At 39.5% G+C, this 23,022-nt stretch overlaps 1 protein-coding gene across 1 annotated transcript in view; it reads right to left on the minus strand.

The window, feature by feature from the left end:
- Window positions 1-4,464: 4,464 nt before the first annotated feature.
- Window positions 4,465-23,022, minus strand: part of itgb5 (integrin, beta 5) — a 61,411-nt gene continuing 42,853 nt past the window's right edge. The window contains exons 12-16 of the mRNA XM_042494305.2: window positions 16,459-16,681; window positions 14,754-14,854; window positions 10,361-10,480; window positions 7,886-8,052; window positions 4,465-7,088 (exon numbers count right to left, since the gene is read on the minus strand). Of these exons, the coding sequence (XP_042350239.1) occupies window positions 6,993-7,088; window positions 7,886-8,052; window positions 10,361-10,480; window positions 14,754-14,854; window positions 16,459-16,681 (707 nt within the window). The 3' untranslated portion in view covers window positions 4,465-6,992. The remainder of the gene's footprint in view (window positions 7,089-7,885; window positions 8,053-10,360; window positions 10,481-14,753; window positions 14,855-16,458; window positions 16,682-23,022) is intronic.

Raw genomic sequence — 23,022 nt, forward strand, 5'->3', positions numbered from 1 at the left:
ACACAAAACATTTACATCACAAAGCTCCTTTTCCTGCTCGTGATGAGAGAAACAGACGCCTGTTCTGCTGCAAGAGATTCACTTAAAAAAAAAAAAAAAAGAGGTTAGCACCCTTTTTAAAGCTCCTCTCATCTCATGTTTCCTCTGATAGCTGCGATCAAAGATGACATGCATGAAAAAACTGGAATCAACATGAGGCAGTGAATATCGGAGCCGTCGAATGTAAATCAGCAAAGATTTGTGCTGCATTTAAAATCATATTCGCAAATGTCTTTGCAGAAGGAAGTCATTAAATTAATATTATTTTCTACTTTTATTGAGTTATTTTTTGCAACCATCAATCCTAATGATAAAGATCAAATATTCATAAATGTCAGGTTTTTGTCACGATGCCATACCCACAAAAAAACTATTATTTTCAGTCCACTACATGCAGTGTTTTTTATGATCACAGTCTGGGAAACGTCAGCAGCAACATTGACTGTGAGTGTGCACCTAGTGGAAATAGCATGCATTTTCTCCATATGCCAAATATGGTAAAAAAATATGTAATCAGGTGGAAAATATTAAAAATGACAAATTCCAAGGCGAAGTCTAAAATGACACCCAAAATTAATATAATGCATGTTTTTATGCTTTGATGGATGGGTGCGTAAAATGTGTCCCTGAGGGCGGTGCTCCATATTTCAGCATTTATCTGTTATACTTGCTGGTTGTTTTCACAGATGGTGCTATAACTGCAGCTGCTGCTGCTGAGCAAACGTTTACTATCTTACTTTAAGTGAAGGATTTCAGCGCCTCCTCCACTGAGCTTAATCACCATTATCTTCATCCAAAAGCTGTCAGTGATGACTGCCAGTTGCTGAGGTGTAGCCTCATTTTCAATTCCTCTGAGCAGCAGCAGAGCTGTCGGACAAAGAAGAACCGAAAAAGAGAAACGATGCTGAAAACGCAGCGTGAACAGAAAGCTGCTGTGTTTAGGGGATAAAGCAGGAGGGTTGTAGAAGGGACATAGCTATAGTTTCCTCCTGCATTATGCATTAAGAGGAACATTTTTTTTTTTTTTTAATCAATAAGATAATAATCCTGTTAATTCAGAAAACTAAATTTTTAATTTTGTAGAATAAATAAATAAATAATAATCATGTGAAAAAAATACAATCTTGCAAAATAAAAATCACAATAACAATATTAATAATAAAGTATAATAAATAGTATAGTATAAAAATTAATGTTGTAAAAAAATCTCTTTTTTATCATTATTATTATTTTTATTTTCTGAACTAACAAGATTAATTGTTAATTTAGGAAACAACAGAAGAAATTTTTGTTTCTCATAATGCTAAGATTATTTTTAATTAATTGAGAAAATTACATAATAAAAATCTAGAAAATAAATCTTGTTAAAAAGGCTTATAATAATCGTGTCAATTTAAAATTTACTTGATTGTTATTGTGTTGATTCAGAAAACAAGAGCATTTTTTTCCATGAAAACTTTTCTCATAATTCTGACATAATAATCATGTTCATTCAGACAAACATTTTTCTGAAGACAATGTGTTTAACTTACATTTAAAAAAATTGTTTGTACAAGAAGCCAAAATCTTTGTTTCTATTTTCCACTTCTGCATTTCTGGGTTTTACAAAGTGTGAAAATGTTCCAAAAAAGAGAAATGATGCCGAAAATGCAGCGTGAACAGAAAGATGCTGCGTTGTGGGAATAAAGCGGAAGGATGGCAGGAGGGAAGGGAACAGCGAAGGAGCCAAATAAAGGAAACGAGAAGAGAAAAGTCAGAAATAGTCTCTCCAGCGGAAAAGCTTTTCTCAGACGGGTGTGACAACGAGAGGGAGGAGAAAGTATGAGCTCAGCTGCCTGTCTGTTACTATACAGCATGCAAAGGACATAAGCAAGCGCGCACACACACACACACACACACACACACACACACACACACACACACACACAGAGAGATGTTATTATAACAGGACTCCAGTCATGCTCGCAGCTCTGTGAGGCTGTGGTGCTTTGAGATGTGGTTGCCATGCCAACATGCTGATGTGTGGCAGCGGGTATAATGTTAACCATGTTCACCATATTAACAAAGCATGAAAAACAATCAGTACTTAACATTAAGTACAGCTGAGGCTGAAAACGAGGTTTTCCAGGTATTGATAGAAAAAAAAAGTATTCGACAAATCAAAAATGAGACCAGATGACGGCGATGGATGAAAAGTTGAGGATCACTAACTTCATCCTGTGCGGGAGATGAGTTTGTGTGACAAATTTTTTTCAATCAAGTCACCAGCAAATTAGAAATGATCATTTATGCCAAACATAGTTTAACAACACTGTCTTCAACATCAAGAAAATCCCTCCAAAAATCTCAGCAAACAGGTCTGCACTGCTCCGGTTCACAAGTTACCTGAAAGCAGAGATACTCAGGACGTTTCTAAAATCCTACAAACGTCCTTCAATTTTTTAAGCAATCAGCAACTTGGTAAGAGTTGTTCCACAAATTAGAAGATATTGCTTGATTTAGAAAATTAATTTGAAAAAGTTAGGGAGAAATGTCAACGGAATAAAAGCTAGAAGAACATTTTTTTAAAAAATAATTTTCATATAATTTTTCATAGGTACATACTTGAAATTAGGTTGCAGAATTATCATAAATTTTAAAACAATTTCCCCTGCTCAGTCCCTTTTTTGATTTTTTTTCTAATTTTTAAATTATTATTATATCTTATTTATTTTATTATCATTATTATTATTTTAAGAATTTTCAGGTAATTATCTTGCACTTTTTTACAAATTTCTTGCAAATTTTCGGGTAATTTCTTCTTAAATTGCTCATTGCCATCTTTCCATGTTTTTGAAAGACTTCAAGCCAATTTTCTTAAGTTTCAAAGGGTTAAGAAAATGTTTGCTGAATGCCAAAGACCACAACATAAATATAAAATATATCTAAAAAAATGAATTAAAGAAAACTATAATAAACTTACTATTACTTCTTAAGTGCAGTCAGCAGTGTGTTTGAGAGACATGTTTGTTGTTTTGAACTCACGTTTAAGAGTCAGGTTTCCTAAAACATAAAAAAAAATACTTAGCAGGAAAAAAAAGCTTTTACATTCTCTAAACAAATCAATTTCCCATCATCCCCCTGAGCTGTGTGTGGGGTCAGCGCGGCAGCAGCTGATCAGGACATTGATTGTGTTAATGAGGGTCGCAGCTCCGCTCTGTGCAGCTGCAGCGTTTATTTCGCTCCCTCTGATTTAACCTGACGGCTCTGAGGCTTCACAACACGTCAGTGAGCAGGCAGAGGAGAGCGGGAGGAAAGCTCCCAAAACCACAGAGAGGGAGCGCACAGATTTATGAGCTCACCTCAGAGTCAGGCAGGAAAAACAGAACAAACATCGACTTGTTCCACATCACAGCTAGAGTTTCCTCCTCTCGTGCATTCACTGGAGAGAAAAAAAAATCATTTTTTTCCCTTTATTACCAAGATAACAATCTTGGTAATACAGAAAATGATAAAATAATAATAATTAATAATAATATTAATGTGAAAAAAACCTAATTATTATTGTTACTTCATAAAATGAGCACTATTTTTCCTTGAAAACTTCCGAGATTATAATCTTGTTAATTCAGAAATTTAGAGAGAAATAAAATAATAAAAATCATATTCTAAAATAAAAATTTAAATAAGTGAATAATATTAATATTGTAATTTTTTTAAATTATCAAGATTATCATGTTAATGCAGAAAATGAGCAAAAGAATTTCCATGAAAACTCGTAATTCTGAGATTATTTTTTTGTTCATTCAGAAAATTTAATAATAAAAATAATAATAGTAAATATTTAAAATATAATACTGTAAAAAAAGATGTAACTGCATATTTGTTTTATTAATCAATACAGTCATTATTGTATTGATTAAAAAAAAGGGAAAAATAATTCTTTCCAACTTTTTTCATTATTTCTGAGATTCAGAAAAACAAGCATTTCTCTTTTTTTCCTGTATTTTTTCTGTCTTTACTGTTTGCATTTCTGGATTTAAGAAAATATGAAAAGGTTTCAAAAACCCAAAGCTAATATAATATTACTCCAATAATGGCTCGTTAGAGGTTTGATGCTTCAAAGTGACTCACGTTAATTTGAAGTAAGTGTCTAAATATCTAATTACAGGGTCATTTAGTAAAAACCTGAGTGTCATAATGATCATCACACTGGGAGGAGTCTGACCGGCGAGCTGTAAATTACAGCATCAGAGCAGCGTCTGTCTGTGTGATCACACATCAAACACGTCAGATTACGGTTTAGTATCCCAAACAGATGTTTAACTAAACTTTGAAGTGTGCAAAGATACGCACACTTCAATCAAAGCTCAGATTTACGCCACTCCTTCTGATGCAGCCTTTGTAGAAATGTAACGCACCCCTGAGCCAAACACAACACCGGCCTTGACATAAGCAGATTTATTGTTCTTGCTCCGTGTGCAGTTTTACATAAACATGTAGTGGTGTGAGTCTGTTCATCCGTGTGAAAACGTTCATACAGGAAGTACTAAAGATTTTATGTCCGAGCTGAAAAAAGGTGCAGGCGGGTGAGTATTTAGTAAACTGTGCCGAGACACAGCCGAGCCAAGTCAAGACATTTGGCACCGTATGTACATACATACCCATGGGATATTATTTACACACACTCTTTGCACTCACACACACTCACACACACAAACTCCAAGTCCCTGACACTTTTACTGTAAAACCGTCACAAAAAAATGTAAAAAAGGCCACAGAGCACCCTTCAACCCATCAAACATCTCTCAGATTTCCCTGCGACAGCTCAGACTCCGCCTCTTCCTGTGGGAACAGTGATGGTAGATGTGTAACTCTGGACGCTCTCCTCTGAGATTTCTCAAAGTTTCCACCCGTTTCCACGCGGCTTCACAGGGACTTTAAATATATAATGTAGCAGCCAGTCATACTGCACGCCCAAATCCACAGCAACTCAAATACTGCATGTTCCCAGTTTACCACACGATCAGAAACGCAACAAATCCTGTGTATCATCAAATAAGGACGCGTTAAGGCCGCTTCCACAGAGCTGGATTTACAGTTTTTAAAATATCAAATGTTGTAAAGGGACCTATTTTTGCCTGATTTACTGTCATATATATATATAATGTTATGATGTGGAGTGTTCATATTAAATGCGGCCAGAGTTTCAAATAATCGGGTAAATATATGTAAAAATAATCCTTCTAAGCAAAAATCTTAGGATTTAGATCGTTCCAAATGTTTTTTTCTACTTTGGCTGCAAGCTGACGTCAGCTCGCAACACATTTCTTTACGGTCATCTGCGCCAGGTACGCTACTGCAAATGCTTACGTGACACGAGGGCCATCACGTCACGACGCATCGCGGCAGGCGTGACCGCTCCAAAAACACACTAGAAGCGCATGTGGAAAACAGCTGAGAGGTAAGCTTTTTGGAGTGTAAATACAAAACTAAGCTTTTCGGAGGGTAAATACAGGTGTTCCAGGAAAACAGCCCGAAGCATTTAAACATGTTCTAATGGAAACCCAAAATACGAGTATGAACACGAAAATGAGCATAAAAGGTCCTCTTTAGGGTTTGGAGGCTGGTGATATTTTAGATTTTCTCATTATTATTGTCAACCAAAAGACCAAAACCAACAATAACTACTGCGTGTGGTGCTGCAGGTGCAGCCGGTAAAAAGACACGCCGAAAAACAAGATACGCTGACTAACTAGATACAATGATGGTTACTGGTTTGCTGCTCAGAGGCATGACAGTGCACCTTCGCACGCTGAAGAGGATAACATGACCTGCAGCTTCCACTATGCTCATACGGCAGCTTCATCATTTGGCTAATTAACACCGTCAGGAAATGACTTTCGAAAAAAATGAAATATTATAAAGAGAAAAAAACAGTCTGGAGCATTGAGAGAAACAAAATCAGTGATTTATTTTAAAACCCATTTTTATAGACTTATGTGATCTGTTTTAATTCATAGATTTTAATTTATATTTTAACTTATCTTTTAATTTATTAATTTATTCTGTCTTGATTATTATGTGTTTGTAAAAAAGTTATTATTATGACCACATTGTTGGTTTTGGTCTTTTCGTGGGATTCGCTGACAGATCTGTCTAATAAAGAGCAACACCAGCGGCATCCTGTGAGGGTTCGGAGGCTGACGGGGAGTCGGTACCCTGCGATCCTGATTAGGAGAAGGGAGTGCAATTGGAGCAAACAAAAACCCACACGCATTCACACACAACATTAAAGAACATTTAAATCTTTACGAGACTTGACTCTTAATATTTTCTGTGCAAAATGAGGGTAAGACGTCTATTGCTTAGTAAATGTTAGTAGTACCAAAACGTCATCGTAGCCACCTTCACAAACGTGTGCTTCTCAAGAATCCCGTGGAGTTGAAATGATCTGGAGTGAAATTTGTTCCTGTTGGGTGCAAAGTTTATACTGAAAAAAGGCATTTTTAGTGTTTATAAAAATATACAAATATAAGCCGATGTCCTGCCTGCCGTGTACGAAGACTAAGTGGTGCTTTTATGTGGTTGGAATTATGGTTTTCATGAGTTTGTTTATCTTGTGTAACTGCAGACAAACTCACCGCTAACTCTACTTTCTCTTTCTCTCTCTCTAAACAAGACCAAGGAGTTCATGCTTCGTCGCTCCTCCACCGACCGCCACCGCTGTCAGCGAAAAACACAGAAGAAGAAGAAAAAAAGAAGTCACGTTTCTGTGGTAGGCTTGAATCTCCTGCGTAAAGACAAAAAAAGGCCACAGATTCCCTCGGACACACAGTCTAGTTCATTTCACTTGTGTTGTCGGGTGTGAACCGTGCAGAGGGATGAGTGCGTTCAGACCGCCGTCCACCTCGGGCTCCGTCCTCCAGGGATGTGTTTGTCGGACCGGTCCTGCCGCGCCCCGTGCTGAGGGATCAGTGGAGACCTCCGTTGTAGGACTTCCCGTACATGTTGAAATCTGTTTCTACAAAATGTGTAGAGACGGGCTGCTTGTACAGAGGGTTGGAGGCCTGAGGGACAAAAACCAAATCACACCAAGACACCAGATCAGAGCTTTGACCTCCATGTGAGGAAAGTTCAGAGTTCACTGGACCTGCTGCGATCGCACAAGATGCTCTTTGAGCTTTGAGCTTTGAGCTTTGCGGTGAGTGTGTGAGTGTGACTGTGTGTGTGAGTGTGTGTGTGTGTGACTGTGTGTGTGTGAGTGTGTGTGTGTGTGTGTGTGTGTATGAGGGCACTTTGTCATGACATTCTTAAGAGTTGTAATACTGTCGTTATTCTTTGAAACTATTGTAATTCTTGTTTTTCTCTATTTGTTTTAAGGTCTTTTAAATGTGTTTTGTGACGTCTTGTTTTGGATTTCTAAATTTCCTGCCTGCACAACAAATTTGAAATCCAAAAACACTGAAATCCCCCGCGGACATCTAGCTTTTTAATGTGACGGTATCCAAAATAATTCGCATTCAAACTGCATCAAATGACTCTGCATTATCTCTGGGTGTTAATTAGCGTCGCTGCTGATCGACATTGATGGATCATTCAAAGGCAAAAATTACATTTGTTTAACTAAACAGAAATGCCAGCGCTCTGATTTCATTTGAACTTTCAGAATAAAACCAGTTTGTTTTAGGATTTTTAGCAGGCTTTCAGCAGCTAAATGTGTTGTGATGCATTTTTGTGGCTGTAATTTTAGGTGTTTTATGAGCCTCATATTTTTACCCGACTTTCTTGGCTACGCTGAAAACAGGTTTGGTGTTTTTATAACAGACCAAAATAACATTTCACAGGCGACAGGGATCGTTCTCACCATCTCGTATCGCGCTCGCGAGCGTGCGCTCTGGAAGCGTGCAAACTCTCTGCGGTCATGAATGGTGATGACTAACTTCCAGACGGCGAGCAGCACCACCCCCACCAGCAGGATGCTGCCGACCACCGCGAGCAGCACGGTGAGAGCATCGGGCCCGGCAGCACACTCTGACACAGGAAAAAAAAAAGGCACATTAAGACTTTAAAGGTCAAAGAGGCACAAACACTAGAGCAAAAAGAAACCAGAGTCTGATATTTTTCTGACCGTTAAATGTTCTTTGTGGTCAGAGCGTACAGTGCACAGGGAGGTTCATTCAAAATCATATTTAACTTTGTTTTCGTGATGTTCCCAAATCAATAACTGGTGACTACAATATAACCACGACCAGAAGATGATGGTCACAACTACGAAAATAAGACCAAGCTGGAATAAACCAGAATTATCCTATCCTGCACTTTAAGGATAAGTTTGGTATTTTCCAACTTGGATCTTGTTTTCTGATGTTTTTGTGTCCAGGCGACTAACGGGAATAACAACTTTTAAATTTGGTCAAGTTTTTATTCAAAAGGCTGCAATGTAACCACTCTGGGCATATTCGCTTGTCAATTTACATCCACTAAAAGCGCTTGTTTTTGTCACTGACAGGCTCAGATTGGCACCAGACTCTGTTTAAACAGATGTTAATTTTTTTAATTTACAAATCACACTTCACACAGAGTCGACAGAAATAAAATTAACTCACAAAAACGGTCTTGGATGGTCTTTTACCTGTTCCTAAAAACACCAACTCTGGTTTGGTTGAAATAAACCTTTAATGCAGCCAGTTAGTTTTTTTTTTTTATGGAATCTGGTAGGTTTGATGATGGTGATTTTGGGGCAGTTTCTGCTAAAAACAGATATTACCTTTTTAAGAAGATTTATATCTGTAGAGATCCTTTCCATAACATTTTCAGACACTTGTTACAACAATCTGTCAACTAAAACACTTTAAGTGGACACTGATGAATGGTGTGAACATGCCCAGCGTGATTACACTGAAGTCAGTTTTGCAGAAACTGGTTGCAGCCTTTTTGCTCAATACTGGACCAGTTTCAACAATTGTTTTTTCCACGAGTCACTTGGACATGGCAGCATGGGAAAATATGTTCAAGGTTGAAAAATACCAAACATTTAATTATCAAACGCAAAAACATTCGCAGTTACAAGCCAAAAAAGTAATAATCTGAATGTCACTTTTTGATATGGATCTGCGGCTGACATGAGGTGAGTAATGCAGAAATGTAGTTACAGATGTGTGTGAAGCAGGTTTTAGTCAGTTACAGAAGTCTGACTCTGTGAAGCAGGTTTTAGTCAGTTACAGAAGTCTGACTCTGTGAAGCAGGTTTTAGTCAGTTACAGAAGTCTGACTCTGTGAAGCAGGTTTTAGTCAGTTAAAGTCTGACTCTGTGAAGCAGGTTTTAGTCAGTTAAAGTCTGACTCTGTGAAGCAGGTTTTAGTCAGTTACAGAAGTCTGACTCTGTGAAGCAGGTTTTAGTCAGTTAAAGTCTGACTCTGTGAAGCAGGTTTTAGTCAGTTAAAGAAGTCTGACTCTGTGAAGCAGGTTTTAGTCAGTTAAAGTCTGACTCTGTGAAGCAGGTTTTAGTCAGTTAAAGAAGTCTGACTCTGTGAAGCAGGTTTTAGTCAGTTAAAGTCTGACTCTGTGAAGCAGGTTTTAGTCAGTTAAAGAAGTCTGACTCTGTGAAGCAGGTTTTAGTCAGTTAAAGAAGTCTGACTCTGTGAAGCAGGTTTTAGTCAGTTACAGAAGTCTGACTGTGTGAAGCAGGTTTTAGTCAGTTAAAGTCTGACTCTGTGAAGCAGGTTTTAGTCAGTTAAAGTCTGACTCTGTGAAGCAGGTTTTAGTCAGTTAAAGAAGTCTGACTCTGTGAAGCAGGTTTTAGTCAGTTACAGAAGTCTGACTCTGTGAAGCAGGTTTTAGTCAGTTAAAGTCTGACTCTGTGAAGCAGGTTTTAGTCAGTTAAAGTCTGACTCTGTGAAGCAGGTTTTAGTCAGTTAAAGTCTGACTCTGTGAAGCAGGTTTTAGTCAGTTAAAGAAGTCTGACTCTGTGAAGCAGGTTTTAGTCAGTTAAAGTCTGACTCTGTGAAGCAGGTTTTAGTCAGTTAAAGTCTGACTCTGTGAAGCAGGTTTTAGTCAGTTAAAGTCTGACTCTGTGAAGCAGGTTTTAGTCAGTTAAAGTCTGACTCTGTGAAGCAGGTTTTAGTCAGTTAAAGTCTGACTCTGCGCTTTGAAGTGACAGTTTAACATTTAGTAACCGACATTGGAAAAAAACAAACAAATCTGAGGTCAGGATAGGAGCAAAGGCCGTACAACCTTTTAAAGTTGTGCTGGACGAATCTTGATGATTTATGTACCATGAATACAATTCAAAGGAGCTCGTTTTTTAGCAGCTTAAAAAGGAAAGCAGTCTGAGCACTGACCTGGCTCTTTGAGAGCTGTGAGGATGGACTGTCCGCTGGCGTGCTCAGAATACGTGAACTTCATGACACAGTCGTTGTCTGTCTTGTAGAGACAAAGCACTGCACCGGGGTCCTCCGTTTCTGGACCGGAAAGCAAGAGAGAAAAACAGAGAAACACACTGAGATTCAGTCGGTTTAATCAAGAAAAGACTCATTTGCTTGTCACCAATTACTCCGGACCTTTGGCCTTGAATAGAAATCAGATTTGGACCTTTAAATATTACATCTGATAAGCCCTGATTTAGAACATCGTATATGTATTTGTGTGTTTATGAGTGTAGTCATAAAGCATTACGAATGCATTATAGTTCACTATGAACGCCCTCATCATGCATTATAGATGTGGTCTTCATAGGAAGTGTTTCTAATTAATTTGCTGTTGCATCACATTTAGTGGAAAGTTATCCACAGAAGATTACAACCAAATGTCTTAACTTTTCCAAAACTTTTAATGATTTTTACTAATTTCATGACTTGACTAACCCAAACCTGGAAAAGTGATTGTGAAAACCTGATGATTTTTCCAGGTTTTCCATGGCTGTGGGAACCCTGTGGACATGCATCCATCTCCATTTAATTAATTTCATCACTCTGCAGGACCTCACTCTCTCCTGGTGTTTTGAAGGACACATTATCAGATTATCATTGTTGTAATCTGTCCAGGATTGGCTTCAGATTCAGGGAGAAAAAAAAGTGAAACTGAAGAAGAATCTGCTGCTGAGAGAAAAACAGAAAACGCTTGTGAACCATCGTCACATTGCCCGAATTTCTTTGCTGTGAAATCACAGCTGAGACGCTGATATTTTGCGTGCCCTCGTTTTCAGTCAATCTTCATCACCCAAAAAGACTCAGAGGCTCACAGGGGACGGTGAGGTCACGCTGCCCGGGTCCAGCCCTCCCGCCCCTCCCTCCATCTGCCCCTCCTCCTGCTATTTCATGCACAAAGTATCTGGAATGTACATGTGGAGTCCATTAAGGCCAGTCAGATGGCTGAACTCGCCGGGAATGCTATGAAACACGTCAGATCTGGGCCAGGGCCACGCTGGGCCAGTATGGAACGCTCTATAATAGTCTCTGTAACTAAAAACACAACGGATAGTCTCTTCTTTCTGCTCTGTGAGACGCCGTGCAGCATCACAGTGCCGTGAAGGCCATAAATCATTGTGCACTTATTAATGCATTCCTTAACATCTCTGACTGTTTCCCTTCCAGCTGCCAGGAACATTAACTTTTAAACCAGGAACACTCAGCTTGTTTTGCTTGGGGGCCACTTTTGCAAAATGACAGGAGGCCAGTCGCAGTCGTCTTATACATGTGTCTAAGATTTCAGGACATTTCTCGGATTTTGGACATTTTTAGTATTTGACAATGCTTTTAGGATTGTAAGTAGGGCTGGGCGATATGGAAGAAAGTCTTCATCACAATAATTTTTTTCATATCAGTGGATATCGATAAATATCACGATTAACATCACATCACTATTTCTGTCAAGCTTAAAGGTTCCCTTTTACTCCTAAGTGAGATATGAAGATATCATCAGGTTAAATTTGGTTTAAATATTTATTTTCTGTCAGACACTGAACATGACAAATATACTGTAGAACAGGCGTCACCAACTGGAGGACCGATTTTACTAAAATTCAAAGAGGTCCAGTTACTAAAATTTCCTCCCAGCAAAGATCTGAACCTCATACCTAAAATCAATATCACCATTAATAAAACATTTTACTTCAATTACGATTAATGAACGATTATTTTGCTTTTTGCTCTTTTTTATTTGTGGTTTGCTTTTTGCTCTCATAGTTCACTGACACAGTGTCATGTGACCATGGTGTGTTGGAGTGTGATAAACATATGATTTATTATTATTCATTAAACTTTCCAGCTTTATATAAAAATTAAAAGGTAGGGAGGGATCTCAAACAGACTTCAGGTAAATTTAAGAACATTGTGCTGATAATAGGCCAACCTCTCCTGACTGCAGGACTCTGATTCTGGCCCCAGGCCCCCAAAACATTACATCTGCCCCTGGTAATAATAATGAGAGCTCAGCCAGCGGCTGGATGAGACACGGAGCGATGCGTCCTGGTATTTCAAAATAATTCATCCAAAGTCTGATTAAACCTGAAACTAACACGAAGTCTAAAGAAGTCACTTTCACCTCTGCAGATGTGTCTGTTTCTGACACTTTGGTGCTTTGAGGAGAAGCTGCGCTCCGTTTGTCTGTCTCACTGCGCTGCTGTCGGAGTGAATCGTTTTATTTTTATGTGTGAATAAGAAAATAGTTGGAGGGTCCATATTTGGCCTGCGGGCTGTAAGTTGAGTATCAGTGTTCACAGGATATAGAAGCACTTAGACACTGTGGTATTTAGTCAGAAGTGAAACTCCGGCTTCTGCTTTTTAAAATGGCACATGAAAGAGGGTTGCTCTGTAGCTGCTTGTGTTTGTTTAGCGGGTGGATCCTGCCGATATCACAGAGAAGATTGCAGAAACTTGAACTGAACTTTTGAACCGCTGAGTGGGTGTATTGTTGCTGTGTGGCTGTCGCTTGTTTCCTGCTGAGTGGAATAAACGTGTCCGTGGAGCTGCGAGAGGCCCAGACTGACACCTGCCACATGATATCATAAACATGAGGACTTACTGTTGCACACTGGCTGTGATTTCATTATTAAATCACAGGAGCGGTGTGAGGTGTTAAACAAGAAAAGATGCGAACAACCACGGAGAGCGGCGCATTAATAACAGCCTGTTTGAACGATCTATAGCATGTGGAATAAATCTAAATGTCCACTCTCTGGACTCGGGGACTGAGAGCTCGTGGACATAGCTGTACATACTCTGACGTGTTGACTATCATCACATAAAGCGGTGACAGTGCAGAGGAAACCTTCGAGTGACAACTACAGGCACGCGCACAGTGATCACTGCTGTCATTTTCCTCACACAAGTTGATAAATAGTGTCTGTTTACAGCAGATAACAAATCCCATGTAAAGACTTTTGTTGTAGCTTAACTATATGATATTCATATATCTCTATACAACATTTAGGCTACATGGATTCAAAAAATGAATTGCTGTAAGTAAGGACTGGACTAGGACCAAAACAATCGGATATGACTTAGATTAGCACACCTTTCGTTTTTTTGGCCAGTTTTCCAGCCTCTATATTTAGCACAACACTGTGCATGTAGCAAGAATAAAATGCATTTGCATTAATTCTATTTTCTATTTCTACTAACTAGCATCCTGCTGGCCGTTCTTCTGGCATTTATGAGGAGCTGTAATATCCTTTTACTGACCCAAACTTGGCTAAATTCTGCACAATGCCATTCAGTCACATGACTCCTTTTATAATAAACAAAGTGTGCACACTGCTCCTCTCTCTCGTCACTGATGTGTCTCTCTGCCACGTTTTCCTCAGTTTCTTTGTCAAACAACTCTAAAAGCTTCTGACGGATGTGAAATACGATGAAAACTGAGACTGTTCTGAAAACTTTAGTGAAGGAAAGTTTCAGATCATTGTGGAAACGTGACTGACTAAACGTGAGGTCGTATTTAGTTTTTCACGTGTCAATTTTAGATGAAAAAAACAACAACAAAATAAACCTGACTCTTTGCGCAAATTACTTTTATCCTTAATAATGTTGCATTATTTCAACAACATATAACCCATATGCATGTCCCTGTGTGTGTAAGAGTGGACGCACAGACCCGTCTCTGCAGGAGCATCTGACAGTTTTTCCGCTGAAGAGTACTGAAGGGCCAATGAGCAAAGGCAGAATAATTGTCCTATTAATACAGAATATTACAGCATAATTCTGTTACAACAGTAACACATTTTTAAACACACCAGTATTTAATGTGATTGCTAAAATCAAACAGGGAAATGTTATTGTAATAACCTGTTACCATGTGACAGATTTAGATATTTTTAAGCACACACTTGGTATTATTCCATAGTCTGTGTGTAAATATTTAGTGCTTACGCTTTGTGAGTATTAATATTTGCTTTATCCCATCAGACGTGATAATGTGTCCTATTAAAAGAAAAAGATTTACTTTGGCAGAACTCCACAATAACAACACGAAGACTCTGACAAACAGTGACAGTGGAAGAAGAATGTAAGAAAGTGAAACTGTTACAGACGCAGACAGATGTGTGTGTGTGTGTGTGTGTGTGTGTGTGTGTGTGTGTGTGTGTGTGTGTGTGTGTGTGTGTGTGTGTGTGTGTGTGTCTGTGTGTGTGTGTGTGTGTCTGTGTGTGTGTGTGTGTGTGTGTGTGTGTGTGTGTGTGTGTGTGTGTGTGTGTGTGTGTGTGTGTGTGTGTGTGTGTGTGTGTGTGTGTTCACTCACTGAGGGTCTCCACAGTGATGATTTCATCCTTGCACAGGCGCTGGCACGTCTGGTTGTCTGCGAGTCGTCCTGAGTTGAAAAGCCGGCACTCGATGCACTCCCTGAAGCAGAGGAGAGCCAGTTTAATGGAAAAGCCGAGTACGCACTTCTACTCAAATATTTTAAAACGCTTCTTTGATCTTTATTCATGAGCTAGAAAACCAGTGAGCACAAATCTACACAAGGCCAGCAGTCTTTAATGCTGTTTGCTTTTTTACTCAGGATACGTCAGCTGTCGAAATGCCCCACTGAGTTCCCTCAAAAAACACCGGAAGGCTCTCTGCAGGGCGGACGCTCAACAACTTCTTGTTTTTTGTTGTTTTTCCTCAGCTTTGATGATTTCTGATCCATTCGTGAGTTTATACCTCCAAACGTCCCTGAAGTGAAGTATTAGTACATTTTCTCTTTACACACAGTATATGTAAGTCATGGTATCCCTATAGTTAGTGGGGAGTTAGTGGGGGTTTTGTTTGGTTTTTTTTGCTTCTTTTTTTGTTTTTGTACCTCAAATTTTGCTTTTTAAAATAATATTTCCAAATGCACGAATGGAAACCTGAGACATTTTTGGAACCGCGATTGCAGTATAATGTGAGCATTTGTTGATAAAAACAAATCTCTGAACTCTCTCTTGTGAACTACTTTTGTTGGATGGTATTTTGTCTGAGAAATAATTGCAATAAACCAAACTATTGTCATTTTATGACAATATTTTTTTGGTGCAAACTGTAAATAAACCAAAGAGAAGTGTAAAATAATAGTAGATTTACAGGTACAGCCATGCAAATGTTATTTTGTTGAGTGAAATGCGTACTTGAACTTTATAATTCTGTTTATTCTGTAAAAAAAGAAGCTGTCTAACTTCTGTACACAGTGAAGCAACTTTCTGCTTGGACATTACTGCACACTTCACAAAACCTAATGCAGTTAAATACAACAATCCTGCAATAAATCCTCCTTAAAGACTGTTATTAATCTGTCTTTCTGGTGTCCTGCTAACTAAACATACGGCAGTAAAACATAAACTCAACAGTGGAGGAAACAAACTGTAAATCAAGAGAAATGCAGAAACATACATTTGTTTCTATTAGTGTAAGAAGTCTGGCTGCTGCTCAGCTTCATTTCTTTCAAACATCACCAAACAGGTCGTACGATTGTAGCTGGCGGAGCAGCCGTGACCTGTCTCTAAACTGGGGTCAGGGGTGAAAGGTGGCTCCACAAAGTGGATGAGAGGACACAGCGGCTTTTCTGTCCTCTTTACTAGACGTCTGATAGGTGTTTAACTCCGACCTCAAAGAGCCTGAGCTGCCACGCTGAGCAATGCAAGTTCAAACGGCGGGGCAACGCTTTCGTTTCTGAGGGTCACTAATGGCACGAGAGTTATCTGGACGACTCTGTCATGGCTTCATCATCAAAGCTCAGATAAGTCCAGCAGTGAGTGAGTTACGTGACGGTTTGACTCTGGTTTTGGACTTGATGTGTTTGACAGTTTGACCTTTTCCCCTGTTGGCGGACTGCGTCTCATCGTTCCTGAAGGCACCTTGTTTCAATTTTCCTTCGTTCTCACATAATAAATTCATCCGATTCCTCATAAAAGCATCACAAAAACATGCAATAATGTCCAACTGTTAATATTTTTGTCTCCATCAGTGGCGTGATGTGACGTTACCTTTTCGTGCCGCAGGCGTCGGGGCAGGTGGGGCACTTCTCACAGGTGTCTCCAAACGCCCCCGGCTCGGTGCACTGGCAGCGACCGCACACGCAGTTCCCTCGCCCGCTGCACATCTGCCCGTCGTCTGCGATGCACGTCGTCGTCTCCGTGGAGCAGTTACAGTTATCGCCGATGTAACCAGCGTGGCATTTACACTCCCCACAGTGACATTCTCCGTGACCTGAGCGAGAGAAGAGCAAACAGAAGATCAACGATGGTCACTTCGTGTCACGTTTTAATACGATACCTTCAAGAAAAAACTTAAATACTGGATAAAAATACTTTTATGTACGAGCGGCAACCTCCTTTCCAGAATTTTTATTATTATTATTTTTTTAAATAAGATATTTCGTTTAAAAAAAATGCTTTTTTCAACTTTCAGTTTTGGTGATTTCTTTTTATTTTCCTATTTTTTTGGCAGGTTTGGAAGGCATGTTTTCTTTAAACTCACCAACAGTTTCACCATTTATCACAGCCAGAAACTGTAAGAACAGAAATGATCGTGGATGTTGAAATTTCTGACAGTCCTTGAACATATCATATGTTACTACAGAGGTTTGGGAAACAAAATTCCATTGTTTTTCCAAAACTTTCAGGTTCTGTTTAGTTTTCCAACACTTTTCCAGAACCTGGAAATATGCTATATGGTAACTCTATGATTTTTTTTCCAGGTTTTTCATGACAGTACGAACCCTGTTCTTAACATGCGCTCGCGCACACACACACACACACACACACACACACACACACACACACACACACACACACACACACACACACACACACACACACACACACACACACACACACACACACAGGGTCAAACTCAGTTCCTCTTCCTGAGAGAACAATCCAACCTTCCTTTACATCACTGAACATCTGCAGCAGCTGCAGCTTCACAGCGCTGAGCTGATCCACATCAGCTCTGAGCAAACTGCCCCTTTGTGCCACACTCATGAACTTGTTATCTGCACTGGAATAAACCCAGCAGAAGGCAAATATTCTGGACAGAGCCGTGTCCCTCTGGGTGTTGTTGAAGCTCTGATTTGTCTCGCTCGTCTGTGTGAGCGCTCTATCTAAACACAAGAGGAATACTTGACGGCGGGACGACAGCAACTGTGATCAGGGAGGCGTTACTCGACAAGCTTATTTCACACTAGTTGTTCAAAGACCCTCCACAAAGATGGCATTCAATAGCTGCTATCATAGATGGATGAGGAGCGCACAGACGGGAGATGGACGCACGTTATCAAGGACAGGCTGCAGGCGGGTCGAATCCAAGAATTCACGCTCTGTATCAGAGGAAATATGCAACAATAGCTGGAAAGAAACATCAGCGCTGTGATGTGTCGGACAGACGAGGGCAGCTGCTGATGTAAAGACCCTCAAACAGGGCTGGTGAGGATCCTGCAGCGCCAAACTGATCTCACAGAACTCCCAACTGGAGCTGAGCTGCTGTAAAAAGTAACGTGTGTCTTTGTTATGCAGCACAGAAACCTTAAACACTGGTGAGAGCCACACAGGGCTGTGGGAAATTAGTCAGTTCATCTGCTCTGTTGATGCTCAGGAAATTAAACTGCAGCTATTTTAATAATAAATCGTTTTTGAAATGTCATTTATGAAGGACAATGCTGAATGTTTCCTGGTTCCAGCAGTAAACCGAACACACTTTAACTTTTCCACGGCTGTCGTTTGGACTAAACCAGCAAACTGAAGACTTCAGCTAAGTTTGAAATTTGGATGTTCACTATGAACTATTTGAACGGGCTCAGCAGGGTGTTCAGTATGACAGCGGCATTCACTTAACCCTTTGAAACCTGAGAAAACTTGCTTGATTTCTTCACAAAATATGGGAAGAAGGCAATAAGCAACTCAACACGAAATTACTCCAAAATTAAAAAGAAATGAGTAAAATGTTACACAAAAATCCCCAGAAAATTACATTAAGAAAGAGCTAAAAAAATGAATAGAAATAAATAACTTTTTCCGTAGCACAATTTTAAATATATAATTATTATTATTTTTTCAATTTTCAGGACATGTCTTGCCACATAACTCACTGTGCTAACGCCAGGTTGCAAATGCAACAATTTTTGCCAACACTAGATATTATCAAAAGCTATCGTATTAACTTCTTATCCTTTTTCTATTCTTTTATTTTGTCCTTGCATATAACACCAGCAGTCTGATAGAAACAGCATTTCAATCCATTTTTATGTCCTGTATATATGGCAGAATTGACATTTAACTTAAGAGAGAAGATCATGTGTTCAGAGCCTCCCTCCTCTCTGCATCGTGTCCGCTGCGGTCTGTACCAAAGAGGAGCATGAAACACAAGAGTGCTCACTACGCAGCCAAATCTGGGGACCAAAACAGGCAAAAAAAAAAAACCCTGACTGCTCAACTTGAAGCAGTGTTATTTGACTTTGGGATCTCAGACTGATGATTCAAAACTTCAGCTTTTATGCAGCAGTCCTGGTCAGTGTGGCACACTTCCTGGGGGCCTGGTTAAAATGCACCCACTACATCAGACAGGTTTGTCACGTGTTTAAGGAGGTAGGAGTCATTAAAAAAAGCTATTTTTCCAATAACTGCCTTCACATTTCCTTTCCTGAACTCTCTAAATGGAAACACAGTAAAAACAGAGTTATGATTTACGGTCTGCGGAGAAAAATGGGTCAGAAACTAATGAAATCACTGTTTGTCTGTCTAGGAGTGGCTCCTTCTCCTCCTGTCCAACGTGCTCTCCTGACAGTCGGGGATCAGAACAATCAGACCGTGCAGCCACTCGAGCTCAGACACGGCGAGGAGGAAAAACGCAGTCTGTGATTAAACCCAGATCCTCAAAGAGGTCACGCAGACTTCTCCAAACCAACAGGAAACATTCACTTCAGTCATCAACCAAGTGGTCAGCGTTGTGCAACATACTGTCTGGACTCACAGACACGCTATAAATTCTTCCTATTTTTGCATTAACACCTCTCGCCTCCTAATGATGCAGTTTTTGTTCGTGCATGTTTAAAAGGTGGAAAAACTGATGCTTATCTAATTAATGCGCCACTCCCAAACTCCGGTCAGCGCAGGCTGACATGACGAGTGGCATGCGGCTGAGTCATGGTACCAATGCTGGGAATGTGGCCTGAAATCACGCCACACTGCTGCTGCTCGAGCATTCAGAGGGCGAAGTGTTTTTCTCTATTCGTCAGAGTTTGAGGACGATAAAAGACGTGCGAGTGCAGCCGCTTTAAGATCGGCTTATTGTTCAACAAGTCCTGACGAGCTGCTCTCAGGTCTGCCGCCTACAAACACTCGGCTCGGCTCCCTGTGTCACCATGAGAGATTATGCGTGTCTGTGCATATTGTTTCACAGGGTTTTAGTTTAGGAAGAAGAAGTTATCTGTTGCTCTCCTTTACCGTTTCCTGCAACTTTAACCCTTTAACACTATTTTTTTGTGCTGCATTCAGACAACTTTCAGTGCCATCTACACCCTGAGAACTGGTTTGACTTCTTTCAAAAACACCAGAAAAACAACAACTTAACAAGAAATGTCTCCGAAAAAGCAAAAAAAATAGTTAAAGGTGACAAGGAAATTATGTGTGCGTGTGTGTGTGTGTGTGTTTGTGTTTTGATTATTCCCACATATAATCAAATTAAAATATAATCAAAAAACAGACCCAAAAGAAGACGCAGACATTTGCAGGACATTTCTTTCTAGGTTTTTAAGTGCCTTTATTCCCATGTTTTAGAGAGAAATCAAACCTATTTTCTCACATTTGAAAGATTCAAATGCTTGTAAAAGGTCTCTGAACGCAGCACAAGAAAGCTTTATGTCGATCCAGGGTTCAAAGGGTTAAGGCAACCCGAGTTTTTATGATATCAGTACACAAGTAGTTTTTGTATGCAACATGGAAGGCTTCATAAGCCCGATAACCAAAAGCAGATTTAAAATACATCCACTAAAGTCTAACCAAACCCACCAACCAACATCTTATCCACACGGAGTAATCTCTCTCCGCCAGAATAACGCCATCATTATTATCAGCATTAGATCCCGACATGCTGATGCTATAAAAGCAGCTCTAATGTGTGCTAGTTTCGGTTTTATCACTGCATGAGTTAAACTACAGCAGATACTGCCTCTTTATCTACACACGGATAGCGTCTGGCTCGCCACCTCTGTTGAGATAAACTGGCATCCTGACAGCAGAGAAACAGCACTCAGCACAACACCAGCCCACATTCGATAACCATCAACATGCCTCGAAACAGATGTTTGGAGCAAGTGCACAGGCTCCACATCCAACCCTGCCTTTTTATTACCGAGCTGCTGAGTCCTTCCATTTCTCTTGGTCCATTTCGATTCGCTGCTCGACAGTGAGATTAAACGCTGCTCGTGATAAACACAGCTGCAGCCGAGGAGGAGATATGGAGATCCTTCAGAGCTGTGACCCTCCTCGTTTGATTCGCAACTTTTCCATGACGTTTTCTCCAGACATTCAGCGCAGACAAGCGGCCAAGTTGAGACAAAAGACATGTTCGAGACAGATCAAACTGAGACTTCTGCCTCAGACACTAGGTGTTCCCTTTTTTCTGAATAATGCATCTTTTCAAACCATCCAATTATTTATTGTTTTTCTGTGCAAGGAAGGGCAGAATCGTGAGCGTAGCGGATGATTTTAGTGTGCAAGAAGAACTGGGTAAAATCACAAGTTGTCACAACAGCTGGAGAAATGATCAGGGTTGCAAGCTCAAATATGATTCTGCTCTTATAAATATGTGCATAAGAATTTATTTTGTGCTCCATTAATCCTCAGAGACCAAAGAGCAACTCAAGAAGAAATTACCCAGAATCTAGTTTAAAAAAAAAAAGTACAAAAAAATTACCTGAAAAATTACAAAAAAGGAATAAATGATAAATAAATAAATAATAAATAAATGAAAAAAGGGGGAGGGAAATGAATTAACCTAAAAAAATGCTTAAAAATAATTCTATAAAAGTATTTTTTAAAATATAATTATGATCATTTTAAATGGGAATATTTTTGTAATATTTCTTGAAATTTGTGGGACATTTCTTGCCGGTTTACAAATCGCCTTCTTTTCATATGTTTTTGATAGAAATGGAACCAATTTGGTCTCAAAAAACTTGTGAAAGGCATCTAAAGGCAGCACAAGAAAGTGACATCAATCCAGGTCTCAAAGGGTTAAAACTTTCTGTCATCAATGCACTTCCACAGAAAATATGAATAGTTTAAGAAAAACTGTGTAAGACTCAAAAATAGATCTGAGATGATTGTATCTCCTTTACATCCTAAACGGGTGAAGCATCACCCCAAAAAATGTAACGCATGAATTTCAGCTCTCAATCTGTCAGACTGGCTGCCTTTAAAGTCAAAATTATGGGATCAGAAATATATTTTTTCACCAAACCTGAGCAAGCAGCAGATACAGAGCAGCCTGGATGTAAATGCAATCCAACATTTTCATGATGGGTTTCAACATCACATTTAAACAGGCTTATGTAAATATTTGGAGATTATTCGAAGAGGAAATGAGCCGTTGGGTTATTTTTAGAGGGATAGTCGTTGCACCGTATCATACAAATGTGCCAGACGGCGAGAGCTCGGGCTCTGAAAACAAAAACTAACGCTGCTTTTTTGTAATGAAAGCGTTCAAAATAAACAAAATGTTCCCCGAGCAAATTATATCTGACATCTGGAAGCAAAAGACCTTTGTGTATAGCGAATTATTTCCCATTTGTGGTGATAGAGTGTACAGAGAAGTGTTACACACATTATCCTCTCTCCTGCAGGAGAGGCAGAGACGAGATGGACGGGACGCAGATGTCTAATCCGTCAAATGTCTACAAACCCAGTCCCAGTTATTTTAAAGCAGCTGGGATTAATGACTCACTGCTTTTGGATTTAATCCTCCAACAGTAATTTTTAGCCAAAGTTGTGTCTAACTGTCTAATAGAGTCTTACACAAATAAAACCAAAGATACCAACAAAAAACAGGCAGTGATAAACAAAACAATTCCCAGAAAAATGACTAGTATTGTATATTTCTGCAAAACACAGATTTACATTTGCACTTTACTTTGTAACAGATACATTAAAATATCACATTTCTCTGTGGTGAAGGTTTTGTTACATTAAGGCACAAAAACTTCTTAGTTATGGATTTGACGAGATCATGTTTTGTCTTAAAACAACTGAGGACGCGACTGGGTACCGCAGCAATGTGTCAGTAAAAAAGGCAAAAAAACAAAAAAACCTGGTTTGGTGCCACAAACCCGACTGAGGAATACAGCAATGAGCAGCTAAAAACAAGTTCGATGCCAACAATGGTGCTGGGAAACGCTGCAAAGTGTTGCCGCAAACAAGGCTGGGAAACATTGTTTCGTTCCTCCAAAACCCCCCAGCTTTGATTCCATAAACACGGCTAGAAATCAGCACGATGTGCAGGTAAAAAAGTCCAACCTTCCCCGGCTCAAATGCCCCTGGAAAACACTGCGATGT

Source organism: Plectropomus leopardus, chromosome 10 (genome assembly GCF_026936395.1).
Source record: "Plectropomus leopardus strain MGB_pleo_1.0 chromosome 10, ASM2693639v1, whole genome shotgun sequence".
NCBI lineage: Eukaryota > Metazoa > Chordata > Actinopteri > Perciformes > Serranidae > Plectropomus > Plectropomus leopardus.